Source organism: Chenopodium album, chromosome 23 (genome assembly GCF_948465745.1).
Source record: "Chenopodium album chromosome 23, dcCheAlbu1.1, whole genome shotgun sequence".
In the NCBI taxonomy this organism is placed as follows: Eukaryota; Viridiplantae; Streptophyta; class Magnoliopsida; order Caryophyllales; family Amaranthaceae; genus Chenopodium; species Chenopodium album.
Genome location: NC_137856.1, coordinates 38,386,712 through 38,402,810, shown reverse-complemented (window position 1 = coordinate 38,402,810; position 16,099 = coordinate 38,386,712). Strand labels below are relative to the sequence as shown.

Genomic DNA, 16,099 nt, shown 5'->3' with positions numbered 1-16,099 from the left:
AAAATTATTTTATCCCCCGATTTATACTAAAAAAAAAAACTTATTATCATATTTCATTTCTATCTATTTCATTATGGTTTTAGCATATATACTTTATTCTAATTCGATCTATCCCACTTTTATTATCTAATTTTTCTTGTCTCATAATAACATTTTTTTGCGCTTGTCTTTTCTTACTTTATCCACCTTTTTCTTATATCTGCTTGTGACGAGCTTTATAACTTTTGAAATTTCCAATCTTATGCTAATAGAATTATGGAAGGAAAACTACTGAATCAGATGATTAAGCAATATACCATTGCACTTTTGGCTTTCCCAATTGATTATCAAGTTACCCAAACTTCATATTAGAAGCGATGGAAAAATTCCCAAAAGGAAGTTTGGTTATAAATTTGAATCTATAAAAATATGTTAAGCACACAATATTTCAATTAATTCTCACAATGAGAACAATGAATGATCAGACAGATTAATGAGATACTGTCTCATGCTAGAATACAGCTACAATTAGCTAAAAGGCAGAGTCTTGGTTGCCTTCAAACTCTCGTCTGATGAGTTCTAGCATAAGTTCATTCCATGTATCAACAGGACCAGGCATACACCAATGCAAGCAATCTTGTGGAGGTGGACGCCCATTCGGACCCCTCTTGGTGATCTTGTTCGGGTCAAGGCTCCGGTATGGACCTGGATGACCGTCATGACGATACTTGAAAGCTTCTGTGATATCCATCAACTTCAATTTTGATACATTTGTCCGCTTCTTAATAGCCTGGTAGAAGCCTGCAGTCTGTTTATCGTGCATGATATTCGTGTACTCGTGCTCCACCACTTGACCGGGAAATAATGGTTTATCTTTACCTGTGCAAGATCCACCGGTGTTCCATGCACCATTCTCATAGTGATCAGGTGAATAAGACGTGACTATTGTTAATCCCGAGTAATTGGAATGAGTAGCCAGAGCAGTCAAGCTAGTCTCAGTAGATATTTCATATGCTTCAGTGCTGGTTATATTCATTGGCAGATTTTCTGGTGAATTCCACAACTGTGATCCAACAATCTCGTTGTTTAACAAATAGACTGATCGCTTAGGAAACCAGTGGCCGTTGGAAAAGACTACAACATCAGATTTTGGCGTGAGTTCCATGAAGGTTTCATCAGGAACATCGAGGTGGATCTTCGTGATTCCATCTGGAACATAGCTGAAAGGTTCTGTAGTGTGATGTACAAGCCATGCAGACCAAAAACGAATTATTGTTACAGACTTCGATTTGAACAACCAGCGCTGCATACGACGATTCCCTCGATTTTGAGGAACTTCGACCTAACAACCATCAAGATTATTATTTATTTATGTTCAGTCTTGGCAAAACAAGAATGCAAGTAAATCAACTAAGTGTCAAGTAAGAAATACTCTGGATTTACCTGCCAAAGTATGCACAAAAGGGACTCCATCTGATTACGAGCAACAGAATCGCCAACAAATGTTATAGTCTTTCCACTCATTAGCTCCAAAAATTTGGTGGCGTTAAATCTTGGGAGTTCACACTGTGAAGGCTTCCATCTCCAGTTTTCGTATTCTTTGTCCGGCCTACCATTTCCTTGGCAATTTTGATTCTGACTAAGGATAGGACATGTATTGTTTGTGTACAAAGGCCCTTCAGGGTCATAATACCATTGCCCATCATACAGATCACAATCTACAAGTTTGACAACGAAAAAAGGAATTTATATTCCTACTAAATTGAAATTTGATTTGATCCCATTTGACTTCCATAAGTTCTATATAATAGAGCAACTTGCACTCACAAACAACCACAAGAATTATTACCATGTGAACAGAGAAGTAAGAGAACTTCAAATAATCAAGCAATCACAATGGCAATAATTGCAATCAAGAATTATAATTTAGTGCCATTCGTAAGTTCGAAACCAAACTGACCACCAAGGCACCAACCCAATTCAGGCCGGTTTAGCCGTTTAGGTCATCATTATCTGGCCAGAAATGTGTTTTATACAAATAGTCCCTGCTCAGCCTAACCAAGTTCTATAGGGCTTGGGAAGCTGTTTTGGCCTCAAGCATAGGCCTCCTATTAGCTCGGCCCAGCCTATGATCAACTGCATTGCAGTGTACAATTCAATAATTCATGCACGTTGAAAGATAGAAAGTTGAAGAAAATCTGTATGAAAGCTTAAAAGTCAACATAGATTGGCCATTGATGCACTCAAACTCCTTTTGGAAACCAAATGTTAATATGAAATCTGACTGTATCACATATATATAGGAAAAATTGCTTTTAATAATCCCACCTTTGGTTGGTTCGTCGTTAATAATCCCACCTTTTGATTATTATCTAATAATCCCACCTTTATATGGCATTCTCTTCTATTGGTCCCTAACTTGTTGGTAACCGGTTTTAATAGGTTAAGATGTTATGTGTCACTTTGTGATTGGTTGAAAATATTTTTTTATTAAAAAAACTAAAACTAAAAAAAAAAAAAAAAAAAAAAAAAATAAATCCTTTTTCATCATATTCAATAATAACTTAAACGCACCATATTCCTTTTTCATCATATTCCTTTTTCATCATATTCCAGCAGCCTTCCCCGGAGCACCGGCTGACCCAACCTCTTCCCCTGCGCCGCCAATCTATCCCCCTCCAACGCACCGGCCGACCAGTCCCCTCCCCTGCAAATTGATGGACACTTTATAAAATTGAACACGAAGATTGTGACATCATGGTTATCGGAACGGCGGAACCTAATTGACGACGAACTGGTTGCGATTTACTGCGTTGAAAAGGGTTTGAAGGCAAAGGAGATTGACGGAGATTTCGGACGACTGATGAAGGGGAAAAAGGCGGCAAAGAGGGTTTTTCGGGTTAAGGGTTAGCCGACGGTGGATGGTTGCGGTGGGGTTAAGGAGGAAAGGGACTAAGGGAGGGAATTGGGTCGTCGGACGGAGCGGGGGAGGAGGATGGTCGGCCGGCGTCGGGAGTAGGTTGAGTCGGTTGGCACTCCGGTGAGGGCTGGAGGGTGGGCTGGCGGGTGGCGCGTGGAGGTTGGGTTGGCCATATTTTTTTTAAGGTTTTTTTCACTTAAATTTTTGTAAAAAAAAAAAGGAAATTTTGTTTTTTACCACCTCACAAAAACACGAAAATCTCTTTTACCACCTCCCAAAAAAAGTATTTTACTTTACCACCTCATAAAAAACACGAATATAGGTTTTACCACCACTTAACGGTTTCCATCCAAAAATTCCGTTAAGTGTGGCCCACAGTAACACGTGTCAGCATTTTATTTGTTAAAAAAAAAAGAGAAATTAAAAAAAAAAACAAAAAAAAACCTAAAACTACTCCGGCCACCACCGCGGCACCACCCCCGCGCCACCGCCGCCTTCCCCCCCAACTCACCACAGCACTCCCCGAAACCACCACCTGCGTCGCACCACCAGCCCCAACCCACCTAAACCCTCCCCCTCCCTTTCCCGCAACCGTAACACCCCCAAAAACCACCAAACCCAAAACCCTCCTTCCCTAATACGGTCACGATTTCGGCCACAAATGGCCGAAATCGGCCGGTTTTAAGGCTGAGTGGCCTTAACCGGCCGATTTCGGCCATTTGTGGCCGAAATCGTGGCTATTTTGGGGGGATTCGTGGTCATTGAGGGTTGTGGGTTGGTGGTTTTTGGGTCGATTGCGGTTGCGGGAGATGGAAGGGGGCGTTCAGGTGGGTTGGAAGAGGGAGGGGGTGGAGTTGCGCCGCCAGTGGTAGGTTCGGGGGGTAGTTGTGGGTTAGGTGGTGGCGTGGTGGTGGCGCTGTGGCGGTGGCTGGGTAGCTTTAGAGTTTTTTAATTTTTTTTTCTTTTTTTTTTATTTTTTTCTTTTTTTGGCCAATAATAGCACGACACGTGGCTTTATGGGCCCACTTAACGAATTCTTAAACGGAATCAGTTAAGTGGTGGTAAAACCTATATTCGTGTTTTTTATGAGGTGGTAAAGTAAAATACTTTTTTTGGGAGGTGGTAAAAGAGATTTTCGTGTTTTTGTGAGGTGGTAAAAAACAAAATAGCCAAAAAAAAAATTACCCAATGTACAGGTTACCGGTCAAAATGGACCAATAGAAGAGAATGCCCTATAAAGGTGGGATTATTAGATAATAATCAAAAGGTGGGATTATTAACAGCGAACCGGCAAAAGGTGGGATTATTAAAAGCAATTTTTCCATATATATATACATATACATATATATATACATATACATATACATATACATATATATATATATATATGTATATATGTATATATATATATATACATATGTATATGTATGTACATATACATATATATATATATATATATATATATATATATATATATATATATATATATATATATATATATATATATATATATATATATATATATATATATATATATATATATATATATATGGGAGTTTTTTCCCGAGATTGTAGAGTGCAGGATTTTTATTTTAAAAAATTTTTAGAGCGCCACATAGAATTAATGTTTTTAATACACTACAATAGGATTATGCCTTAACGTGTCGTAGGATTATAAATTATAGTTATATCCAATAAATAATTCAAATGCCACATAAAGATAAATGGCCAATGAGATTTTAATGGTTATATTAATGAAATACGAAATATTATCTTTTGAGATTAGGAATTTTATCTAATATTTTAAAACAAACACGGAGAAAATGATATATTACGTACAACTAATAAAATAACAAATGTAATTACATAAATATGAAAAATATTTTTTACCTGGATTTTAGAGCGCCACGTAGGATTTTTCATTTTTTTTAAAAAATTATTAGAGCATCAATACATAGGATTAATATTTTTAAAATGCTACAATAGGATTATGCTACCTAAGATTAGTTAACATACCACGTAGGATTATAAATTATAGTTATATCCAATAAATAATTCAAGTGCCAAATAAACATAATTGATCAATGAGATTTTAATGGTTACATTAATTAAATACGAAATATTATCTTTTGAGATTAGAAATTTTATCTAATATTTTAAAACAAATACGGAGAAAAATCAGTAAATGATATATTACGTACAACTAATAAAATAACAAATGTAATCACATAAATATGAAATTTTTTTTAAAAAAAATAGATAAATCGACCCGCTTCATCTAGTTTAATTTTATAATGCAATTAAAGACGAGCTAAGTCGAAAGCTTATGATCTTCCAGTCATTGATAAAAACAATTTGTTGGACAACACTTAATAGTTAATACAAATAGCACACATGGTACAAATTCCGAAACCAATGCTGTTATTAATCATCCACTTCTTTCAACTATCCAATATCTAAAAGACTATTGGTACTTGGTAGGAGATGCAAGAAAACATGTTTCACAAGTAGGTTAGCTGATTAACAGATAAAAATATATATTGGCTTGAACCAAATTTAAGGAAAACACGACAATCACAAGCAGATAGACACACATCAAGACAAGTTACAAAGCCTAACCTGAACTATCTGAGCCTTCATTGCCTGCAGTTTGGCTCTGAACAGGTCCAGTTACTTCTGTAGACGCATCCACCTCCAATTCCATCTCTACTTCTGACTCCTCATCATGGTCAGGTTTGGCTACATGCCCACCTTCCCGGGAAACAACAGAATCTGAATCTTCTGCAAGATTAGCCCCATAGACCAACCTATTGGGCCGCGACAATATGAACCAAGAATCCCAGGTTACGAATATTGTAAGCAGCACGCCCAAAATTGCAATAGAAGAGGCTACTCTCCGATAGTTAGAGGACCTATAATAGTCTCTAGAATAAGCCGAAGTCATAGCTGCAAACTTGTGTTTTCTGAATTACACCAATCACTAATACTTTACTTCAACTAAAATAACAATAAGCACCATGCCTTATTACGTAGCACATGGAAATTATGCTTCCATCCAATTATCAATTATGCCGAGTTGCCGACGGCTTGTGCTAATCTGGACAGCTAAATATGGCAACTAGACAAAGAAAAATCGATGCTGATTGATAGCGAATATGTGAACAGCTTGGATTAAATAAATTCTAATATATATCACGCAGCCTAATGACATAAGAAAGACATTAATAATAGAACAACGACATTAAAATAATTAAATAGGTTAAAATTATAGTGTAGAACCCAAAACATCTACAAGAAGCTTTCTGGCGTTTTCCGTCCACAATCAGGTTAAAATAAAACTTGATTCAATGGCAAAAATTTATCTGCTATTTTCCGTTAAATCAGACCCCTCAAACAAGAAACACCTACAGTGTAAATTGGCCAAAAGACCCTAATAAGGGCACGAGCAGGCCCTGTTTTTCTCCTTTGGCGATAAATACTTTACAAGTATTTGTAACAATGATAAGATAGCAAAGTATCAGAGGCTACCTAGCTATTGATAAATATATAACGTGTTAGACGGTAGGGTTTTGGTTACCCTCAAACTCTCGTCTTATAACTTCAAGCACAAGCTCATTCCAGGTATCAACTGGGCCTGGCATACACCAATGGAGGCAATCTTGTGGTGGCGGCTTTCCATCTGGGCCTCGCTTTGTGATTTTATTCGGGTCAGGGCTCCTATATGGGCCTGGATGACCATCATGCCGATATGAAAAGGGTTCAGTGATGTCCAACAGCTTCAATTTCGAACGGTTTGTCTGCTTTTTAACAGCCTCATAAAATCCATTCACTTGTTTCTCATGCATGATATTCGTGAAGTCATTTTTCACCAACTGACCCGGCAATATGGGCCTCACTTTTCCTGTACATGATCCACCAGTGTTCCACGCACCGCCCTCGTAATGATCAGGTGAGTAAGCCCGAAGAATGGTCAGTCCAGTAAAATTAGGATGTGTAGCCATGGCAGTCAAGCTTGTCTCAACAGAAATTCCAAATGCATCAACATTATTAATATTCAGTGGCTGCTGCTTCTTTGGTGGGGACCACAACTGGGTTCCAACCATCTGGTTATTCAACATGTAGACTGATTGCTTTGCAAACCAATGACCAGATGAAAGCACAACCACATCAAAGTTTGGGATATTTTGCATGAAAACTTCATCTGGGACATCAAGGTGCAGTTTGGCAACTCCTGATGGAAGATCACCAGAAGCTTCAGATGTTTGATGGACAAGCCATGAAGACCAAATGCGAACTATCATAACTGACTTTGATTTGAAAAACCACCGTTGCATATGACGGTTTCCTCGATTCTTTGGAGTTTCAACCTAAAACAATAATGAAATAAAGAGCTAAGCATAACTGAACCGCGAAACATTAACATATTGTGAGCAGGGTTGGTGCCACAAATTGAATAATGTAATTTAAAGAATAAAACTTGGCATCCCCCCCCCCCCCCCCCCCCAATACACAAAACAAAAACAAAAAGAGGCTCACAGTTTTCAAAATTCTCACTAATAAAGCTGGTTAAAACTAGCAGATCCGACCCAGATTGTTTAATTAGGCTCTTTTCCACTAGACCCGGTCCAATTTTACTGGATTTTGGCAGAAGCCGAACTGGGAAACTCTGGTTTAGACTGGTTTGAGTGGACCAATTTTTTTCGCAACAGCTAAGCCCATGATCAGCTCTACCCTAATACAGAAAATCCTAATAAAGAGAATAACTGGTTGATAAAGAATTAAAGAGAATAACTGGTTGATAGGGGAAAGGAAAAAAAACGAAGTACAAGGAAATCTTAGATGCTACACTTATAACTTCATAAGTTTAAGGGATTCAGTAATGCAATATCTTTTTGACGAACAATATACTTCATATTTACTCTTGCCTATCACCAACTATATTAAGGGAAACAAAAAAAAAGCACAGTAGGAATGTTTAGGGAGGAATAGAAACTACATGAACATATGCTATTTACCTGCCACAATAGGCACATAAGAGATTCCATCTGGTTTCTTGCAACTGAATCGCCAACAAAAGCCAGAGTTTTCCCCTTCATCAACTCTAAAAATTTGGTTGCATTAAATCTTGGAAGCTCACACTGCGCTGGCTTCCATCTCCAGCTCTCATATTCCTTGTCAGGCCTCCCATTACCTTGACAATTTTGCATTTGAGTGATAACAGGGCATGAATTGTTTGTGTACAGAGGCCCAGCGGAATCATAGAACCATTCACCATGATACAAATCACACTCTGAAGAGAATTTCAAAGAAAATTCAGTTTAAAAAATCAGAAAGCTGGCCAAAACAGTATTCAAGTGCATTAAGATGCTAGCATGTATATAGTATTAGTGATAGAATCAGATTACAATGCTTCAAGTCAGAAACTCAAAGCACACGTTAGTAGGTTAATCCAATACTTACAATCTTCATTTGCACACTAGCCAGTAGCCAACTCCAAAGGGATAGTTTCTAATATTCTACAGTATATGCTTTAGTGCACATAATTCAACAAATAACAACAGAATAATTAATTTAAAAATTACAAACTCATTTTGCACATATCAGAATCCGCTGTGTTCCAGATGCTTCCTTCTATACTGACCAATTCAATTTTGTCTAGTTCATTCAATGCATCTGATGATAGAAACTAAAGCATAAACTCTTAATTGACAGGACAAGGACTTCAAGATTCAAAGAATAAATGTACTAAAGATGTAGCACAACAAATTTGGAACGTTGGTGAAAAAATAGGGTTATGACTCTTATGAGTTGATGTGATGAATATATCACTTTCATTAGTTCCTGTTCATGTATCAACAGCAGATTGAACAACCTATATTTGCCAGTCTCTTAAGCCAATGTTGAAAAGTGTCATTCATGAAAATGAATGCATTAATCATAATCATAGAAAAAAATTTAATTCATAAAAATCAAATAAATTAAAAAGGCATCAGCAAGCTATGTACTACAAGCAGCATGGAAAAACACAGTAGAGCCGCAACCAAAGAGCATCAATAGTGAAAGAAAAAGTAAACCAACAGTGACTCAGGGCACAAAGGCTAACCTGAATCAACTGATTCTTTGCTATCAGTATTGCCAGGTGAAGTCTCTGATTTAAGCAAATCAGCTGAGGCATCATTGACCAATTCATCTTTCGGCGAATCTCTATCATCCACAGGTAGAGGGTTGTTGGTAGCTTGTTCCCTAGGAATTTCCATAGGTTGAGTATTATTAATAGCTTGCTCTACAGGAATTGCCGTAGGTGAAGTAGTATTAGTAGCTTTTTCCCTGGGCATAGTATCATCACCAGAAGGCACCTCTTTCTGGCTACCTTCAGCATTTTGATTTTGGCTACCTTCAACATTTTTATTTTGAATATCTTCAGCATGTTGATCTTTGCTAACTTCAGTATTTTGATTTTGATTATCTTCAGCCGGTTGATTTTTGCTACCTTCATCATTTTGATTTTGATCTTGATTTTGATCTTTTTCGGTTGTACCCTCAGACTTAGCCAAATCTATGTCTGTCTTGTCCTCACCGCGAACTTGACTCCCATTTAAACCTCCCAATGATATGGACAGACCCAAATCACTCGTCTGATCAACCCCATAAAAATAGCTCCGAACAACAGTCCCAACTGGGAATGACAACAAGATCCAAGAAGCCAATGTAATGAATACAGCCAGTAACCCAACTGAGATTATTATAGACGACAATGCGCGTGGATAATTAGATGCCGAACCATAGTCTTTGTGTGAAGCTAAAGCCATTTCTGCTATCTAGTATCTTCTCTACACTAAATCAACCATTTACAGATTGCACCAAAAATGAAACTTTCAATAACAATTGCAATTGCCAATTTTTGCAATAACACCCTATTAGAGCACAAATATAAAGCTCTAGGGTTTCAATTAACCCACCAAAATCAATATAAATACCCAAATAATAGCAGAATATCACCTTCAACCACTTGTGAAGAACATTAAATCAAATTCTTCCTGCAAATTAGACAGCCCAATATTCAATACATGAGCATTAAACCTTAAAATCAACAAAATCACAACAATCATTTTGAAAATGAATAGACCCCCATAATTATCCCATCATAATTACTAATCAATTACTCAAATTAACTATAATTATGTCAAACTTTTTCCAATAACAACCCACTAAAGCATTCAACAAAGCAAAATTAATCAATACAAAATTAACACAAATCTAAACATAACCCCCAAAAAAAAATTCTTTCCTTCATTTGGAAGAAAACCCACAAAATTTTAAAAAGAATCAAATATAATAAAAATGAAGGAGAGAGAAACTAACCAGAAAATTGAATCAAAAAACCAGATGCAATGTAAACCGTCAAAACAGAGAGAAGAAGAACAAGGCTAGAAATATAATTCGTAGTAGAAATTAGGAGTAGTGTGTATGTAGTGGTAGTAGTGGCAGGTACAAGATCTAAGATCAACTAGAGATTTGTTTAGTTAAAATTTTTGGTACGACCATTATTTTAAATTTTATTTTTAATTGATTAAAGAAGGGATTTCAATGGTTGCCTTCTTGGGTTTTGGCACAAATGATCTACGAAGTACAAAGAGGGAGAAAAAGGTTAGAGGAATTGAAATATCCCGGTTCTAATATTCTAGACCAATGTAGTGAGTTTCCGAGCCGATATATTTTTCGAGTTTCTCAAAAAATATATTCCCTTCATCCCTTAATTAGATTTCTAATTCTAGCATTTATTCATCTCATGAAAGAGAGAAGTAGGAATCTGTTCAAGGGATGGAGGGAGTATATTCAAAATAATTGAATGTGTAGCGTAGTATTTATACGGATTATACCATGTAATTTGCTACTGTATTAATGAAAAATATACTCGAACTTCAAACTTTATAAAGTCGATGAAATGAATTTATATTGTTGTATATATATGTACAAGTTCAATTGAATGTATATCAAAGAGATAAAAAAAATTGTCAACTCCAATTTCAATTAAAAGAATAGTCCAATCAAGCATTTATAAAATTAAAACGCCTTTCTTCTTTTAAAAAATTGTTTTAGACACCCTACGTGATAATTAAGGTATTATGGATTTACAAGGTAATAATTTTAGATTGCATTCGATCATATGCGCCTAAGGGTACCAGATTCAACATATGAGTGCAAATTTTGTTCCAATGTGAGAATTTTTTCAGCTTCTCAAGCATGGCAAATATGCTAATGATTTGTGCAATACATAATGTTACTGAGTACATACATATACTACTTTTAGGTTTGTAATTTTGTATAGAGTGTATTATAGGTTAGTTATTGATTGTTAATTAGGATGAAATCTCATAAAACTTGTATGAATCCTCTAACATCCCTTGGTTGAGCCTAGTGAAGATTTAACGTGGCAACTTAAATCACGGTCCATCATTCGACAATCCGAAAACGGCAAGATTCATGTTATAGACATGAATTGACATGAATTGTATCAGTTTGATCCTAATACAAGTCAGTGCCTTTTTGGTGCAGCAGGCCACATGGTGTGACCTGCTGCTAAGTCAGCAAAAATAATGGGAGTTACTGGTATTGTCAAGGTTACTTGTATTTTTCAGCTGTTACTTGTATTTTTGTTTTTCAAGAGTTACTTGTATGATTACTTATTTAGGGGTTATTTATAATTTTTTTTTCAAGAGTTATTTGTATGGATTACTTATTCAGGGGTTACTTGTTTTATTTTTTTTTTCAGGAGTTACTGATTACTTGTATTTTTTAGGGGTTACTTGTTTTATTTTAAGGGGTTACTTGTATGGATTACTTATTCAGGGTTTACTTGTATGAGTTAATTTAAGAGTTACTTGTATGATTAATTATTCAAGGGTTACTTATATGAGTTACTAGCTTATTTAAGGGTTACTTGTATGCATGGGTTACTTGTATGAGTTACTTATTCAAGGTTACTTATATGAGTTACTTGTTCAAGGGTTGTTTGTACGTATGCCCTATACCAAACCAGTAACACCCTACAAGTAACCCCGACCAAAATTAGTAACACCCTACAAGTAACCCCTGACCAAAACCAATAACATTGTACAAGTAACTCTTGAAAAAAAAAATTGTATTCTGGGTTACTTGTTTCAATTCTGGAGTTACTTGTATTCTGGGGTTACTTGTATGGAACACTTGAATGGGTTGAGTAACCCCAGATCAAAATCTCGTACCAAACCAATAACACCCTACAAGTAACCCCTGACCAAAACTAGTAACACGTATACAAGTAACCCCATAATACAAGTAATACCTACAAGTAACCCCTGACCAAAACTAGTAACACGTATACAAGTAACCCCATAATACAAGTAATACCTACAAGTAACCCCTGACCAAAACTAGTAACACGTATACAAGTAACCCCATAATACAAGTAATACCTACAAGTAACCCCTGACCAAAACCAGTAACACCCATACAAGTAACCCCAGAATACAGGTAACACCTACAAGTAACCCCTGACAAAACCAGTAACACCCATACAAGTAACCCCAGAATACAGGTAACACCTACAAGTAACCCCTGACAAAACCAGTAACACCCATACAAGTAACCCCAGAAACAAGTAACACCTATAGTAACACCATACAAGTAACCCCTGCCGCACCATGTGGCCAGCCGCATACAAAAATTTGTGAATACAAGTACTACGTATGTGATTAATTTGGTAAGTACTGAAGATGGGCTATATTGTGAAATAGAGTAGTCTATACTGAAATGGGTGCTTTAGCGTGCACCGTTTAAGGGTCTATTCACTTCAACTTAATTTCAGTAGTTCAGTTCAGTTTTCAATTTTTTTTCTCTCAAGGAAAAAATTCATTTCAGCTCTATTCAATTCAGTTTAATTCAGCTCCAATCAGTTCAATTCATCTCCAATCAGTTTAATAAATATGAACAGGTCCTAAAACACCACTAATTATGTTACTAGTAATCAAATGAAATAATAATGCGAAAAAATGGAGTGATTGAAAAACAAAGGAAGGTCCCACTCCACGTTCAAACACGATAGATTATGGACTGATTTATGGGGTTCACCGAATTTGGCATACCGTTGTTGATAATTGGATTTAGTCGTGTATGCAGCCCAACTGAGGGCCTGTTCCACATTTTCACATTTAAGCTCCGGAGCACTTTTTATGGGATTGATAATTTGAGGGAGTCTTGATTGATTAAAGGGTCTTATTTAATTAGTCTTATTGAATACTAGTAAGATCAAATTTCTATATATCAGAGTTTAATTTTATATTACTGTAGCATATTATTAGAGATATTTCAATTTTAAATATGCGTTTACTAAGAATAATGAGAATAACTTAGGGTCTGTTCTGATTTGTTGAACTGAACTGATTGGAGCTGAACTGAACTGAATAAAGCTGAACTGAACTGAATAAAGCTGAAATGAACTGAATAGAGCTAAAATGAATATTTTATGAGAGAAGGAAATTAGGAGTTGAACTGAACTGAATTGATTAGAGCTGAACTAAACTGATTAGAGATTACCGAGCTGAACTGAAATTAAGGAGGGCTTGTTCTGATTGATTGAACTGAACTGAACTTATTGAAGCTGAACTGGACTGAACTAAATATTTTATGAGAGAATAAAATTAAGAACTAAACTAAACTAAACTAAACTTATTGGAGTTGAACTAAACTGAAAATAATCTGAAGAGAACAGGCCCTAAGCTGAAGAGAACAGACCCTTAAAAAAGGATCAAAGGGACTATTATATATCTTTGCAAAGGATATACTTATGCATTAAAAATTTAAAATATAAAATTTATGTACTCCCTAAGAAAATTTATATGAGGTGCTTTCAACGGTTCAACCTCTCTTTTTTAATTCACAATTTGTGCTTATAGTTATCATGACAACTTGACAAGCCTGCAATTATTTAATTAATTCAAGCCAAATTTGACTAGTATAGCTAACAAACTAGAAGAGAAGACCAAAAATCAACAAAATAGAAGTAAACTTCCATTTATATGTGAATGATTATCTAAGCAGCAAATTTGCTACAAAGTAGCATTATATTGTAAAAGATATTATTGAAAAACATACTTCGTATAAATTTTCTTAATCATTTTCTAGCCTCTTGGTTTGACATAAATATGGCCTAAGTTTTTTTCTTTACACGTCAGGTCTAGACAAACTATCTAATACGTAGTATATATAAATTACGAGTACAATTCTTTTTCACCATATCAAATTAGTAAATTACCAACATACAACAAGATTTAACTTTAAAAGTTGCTAAATATTCTAAGATGAAATCAAAATAAAATAACTATCTACTTGTATTAATTAAATATGGAACGGTTTAAGATAACCAAAACTTAAATGTTAGAGAACTACTACCTAACTCTAATTCTACTAAAGTACAAGAAACTTCTCTTATTTTATGTTCGTATTATCAGGAAGAGGTGAAGAAATTCAAAGCTTGGATCATCAGCAAGAGAATAAGACCAATAAAATAAATAACAAATGTTGCTTTCTCACCTCTAACTACCCTTAACTCTAACTCAATAAATACCAAAGAAAATCCACATTCTTTTATCATCCAAAACCTTAAGCTCTAATATCATTTTCTCTTAAGTCATCCTTACTTTCTTATAATCTTGATATAATTAATATCATCACAAAGCTAGTCATGGGTGTCTCTACCTTCACCGTTGTCGACGAAACTAGCTCGGTCGCCCCAGCTCGGTTGTTCAAGGCTTTGTGCCTTGACAACCACAATGTTTTCCCCACGGTTACACCTCAAGTGATCAAAAGTATTGATTTTGTAGAGGGTGACACTACTGCTGTTGGATGCGTCAAACAATTTAACTTTGCCGAAGGTTTGTTAAACAATTTAACTGTTGGATGAGTGTTAGATGCTTTAGTTTTATATTTCAATATTGGTATTACTTAATAAAAGTATATTGAGATGCAAATTAAGTATTGCATGCAATCGATAATACGTACGTAGCTTTAATTTGCCTCAATCACTAACTTAACTAATTAACTAGCCAAACTAGGCCAATTTAGAGAGTGTTAGCTTAAAGATTAAAGATATTTGGTAAATTGCTTCTATCTAGGTACATAGTTTATTTTATACGAGTAAAATTTTTTTATATAGTCAAATAGTTTGCAAGGCGGATTCTTGTTTGCCAAATTTTGGCTTTTGACTTTCAATTCGTTCTATCAGTACCACTACCACACTACTCAGGTTCATATATATATTATACGGAGTAATTAAAAATAGATAATTATTACAGTGTTGATTATAATATATAATTGATTTACCAAACATATTACTACAATAAATTGAAGTAGCCAAATCAAAAAAAAAAAAAAAAGTGACACCAATCCGTTATTATTAATTGAATATTATATTATAATTGACAATTTGACATGGTCAATTGGTCATAGTAATCCTTCTAATCAATGTTCACTAATGAAGTAGTATGTCAAATTAAACTTTAACATTATTAATTATGTACTGTGGTAAACTTCAGTGCATATACATGCTATGCTAAGCTAATTATACATGTATGTGATTGATAAATTGCGCAGGGGTTCCATACAAATACTTGAAAAGCAAGGTGAACGAGCTTGATGTGGACAACTACTATGTCAAGTACACGACTTTCGAGGGCGATGTTCTTGGAGATGCATTAGATTGTGTTGTTTACGAAGCCAAAATTGAACCAAATGGTTCAGGAAGTCACTATAAATTGACTGCTCATTTTCACGCAAAAGGAGATGCTGTTCTTAGCAAGGATGATGCTGAAACTGGCCTTAAAAGCATGCAAATGTCCTACAAAGCCATCGAAGAGTATCTTTGCAACAACCCTCAAGCTTGTACTTAATCATACGTATTACTCGATGAATATCTAGCTATTTCCTCTTTCAATAATGTGTGAGATGAATGAAATTTGTATTATGCATTGTAATTTTATCTTTTGTTGTGCTTAATATAATAAAGGTGTGTACCAATGGTTTGTTGACTTTAAAATGATTTAATAAAAACATAATTGTTTGAGTTGAAGATTGTTAATTGCTCCGATCCCTTTGATTTCTTATCTATTTAACCTACGAAGTATTTAATTTGTTTTTCTCATAGTTATAAATACAATATACGAA

At 35.3% G+C, this 16,099-nt stretch overlaps 3 protein-coding genes across 3 annotated transcripts; 1 reads left to right on the top strand and 2 right to left on the bottom strand.

Moving 5' to 3' along the window:
• Positions 1 to 424: 424 nt before the first annotated feature.
• LOC145608679 (protein YLS7-like) lies at positions 425 to 5,843 on the bottom strand. Its single transcript, XM_081664284.1, has 3 exons — positions 5,519 to 5,843; positions 1,423 to 1,697; positions 425 to 1,321 (listed from the first exon to the last, which is right to left on the bottom strand). Exons 1-3 carry the CDS (start codon positions 5,841 to 5,843, stop codon positions 512 to 514), a joined length of 1,410 nt encoding a protein of 469 aa, XP_081520410.1. The 3' UTR covers positions 425 to 511.
• A 303-nt stretch (positions 5,844 to 6,146) lies between these two features.
• Positions 6,147 to 10,549, bottom strand: LOC145608225 (protein YLS7-like). Its single transcript, XM_081663839.1, has 4 exons — positions 10,262 to 10,549; positions 9,003 to 9,936; positions 7,915 to 8,189; positions 6,147 to 7,266 (listed from the first exon to the last, which is right to left on the bottom strand). The coding sequence occupies exons 2-4, from the start codon at positions 9,706 to 9,708 to the stop codon at positions 6,454 to 6,456; spliced, it is 1,794 nt and encodes a 597-aa protein (XP_081519965.1). The 5' UTR covers positions 9,709 to 9,936; positions 10,262 to 10,549; the 3' UTR covers positions 6,147 to 6,453.
• Positions 10,550 to 14,605: 4,056 nt separating this feature from the next.
• LOC145608774 (pathogenesis-related protein STH-21-like) lies at positions 14,606 to 16,020 on the top strand. Its single transcript, XM_081664374.1, has 2 exons — positions 14,606 to 14,811; positions 15,530 to 16,020. Exons 1-2 carry the CDS (start codon positions 14,622 to 14,624, stop codon positions 15,823 to 15,825), a joined length of 486 nt encoding a protein of 161 aa, XP_081520500.1. The 5' UTR covers positions 14,606 to 14,621; the 3' UTR covers positions 15,826 to 16,020.
• The last annotated feature ends 79 nt before the right edge of the window (positions 16,021 to 16,099 follow it).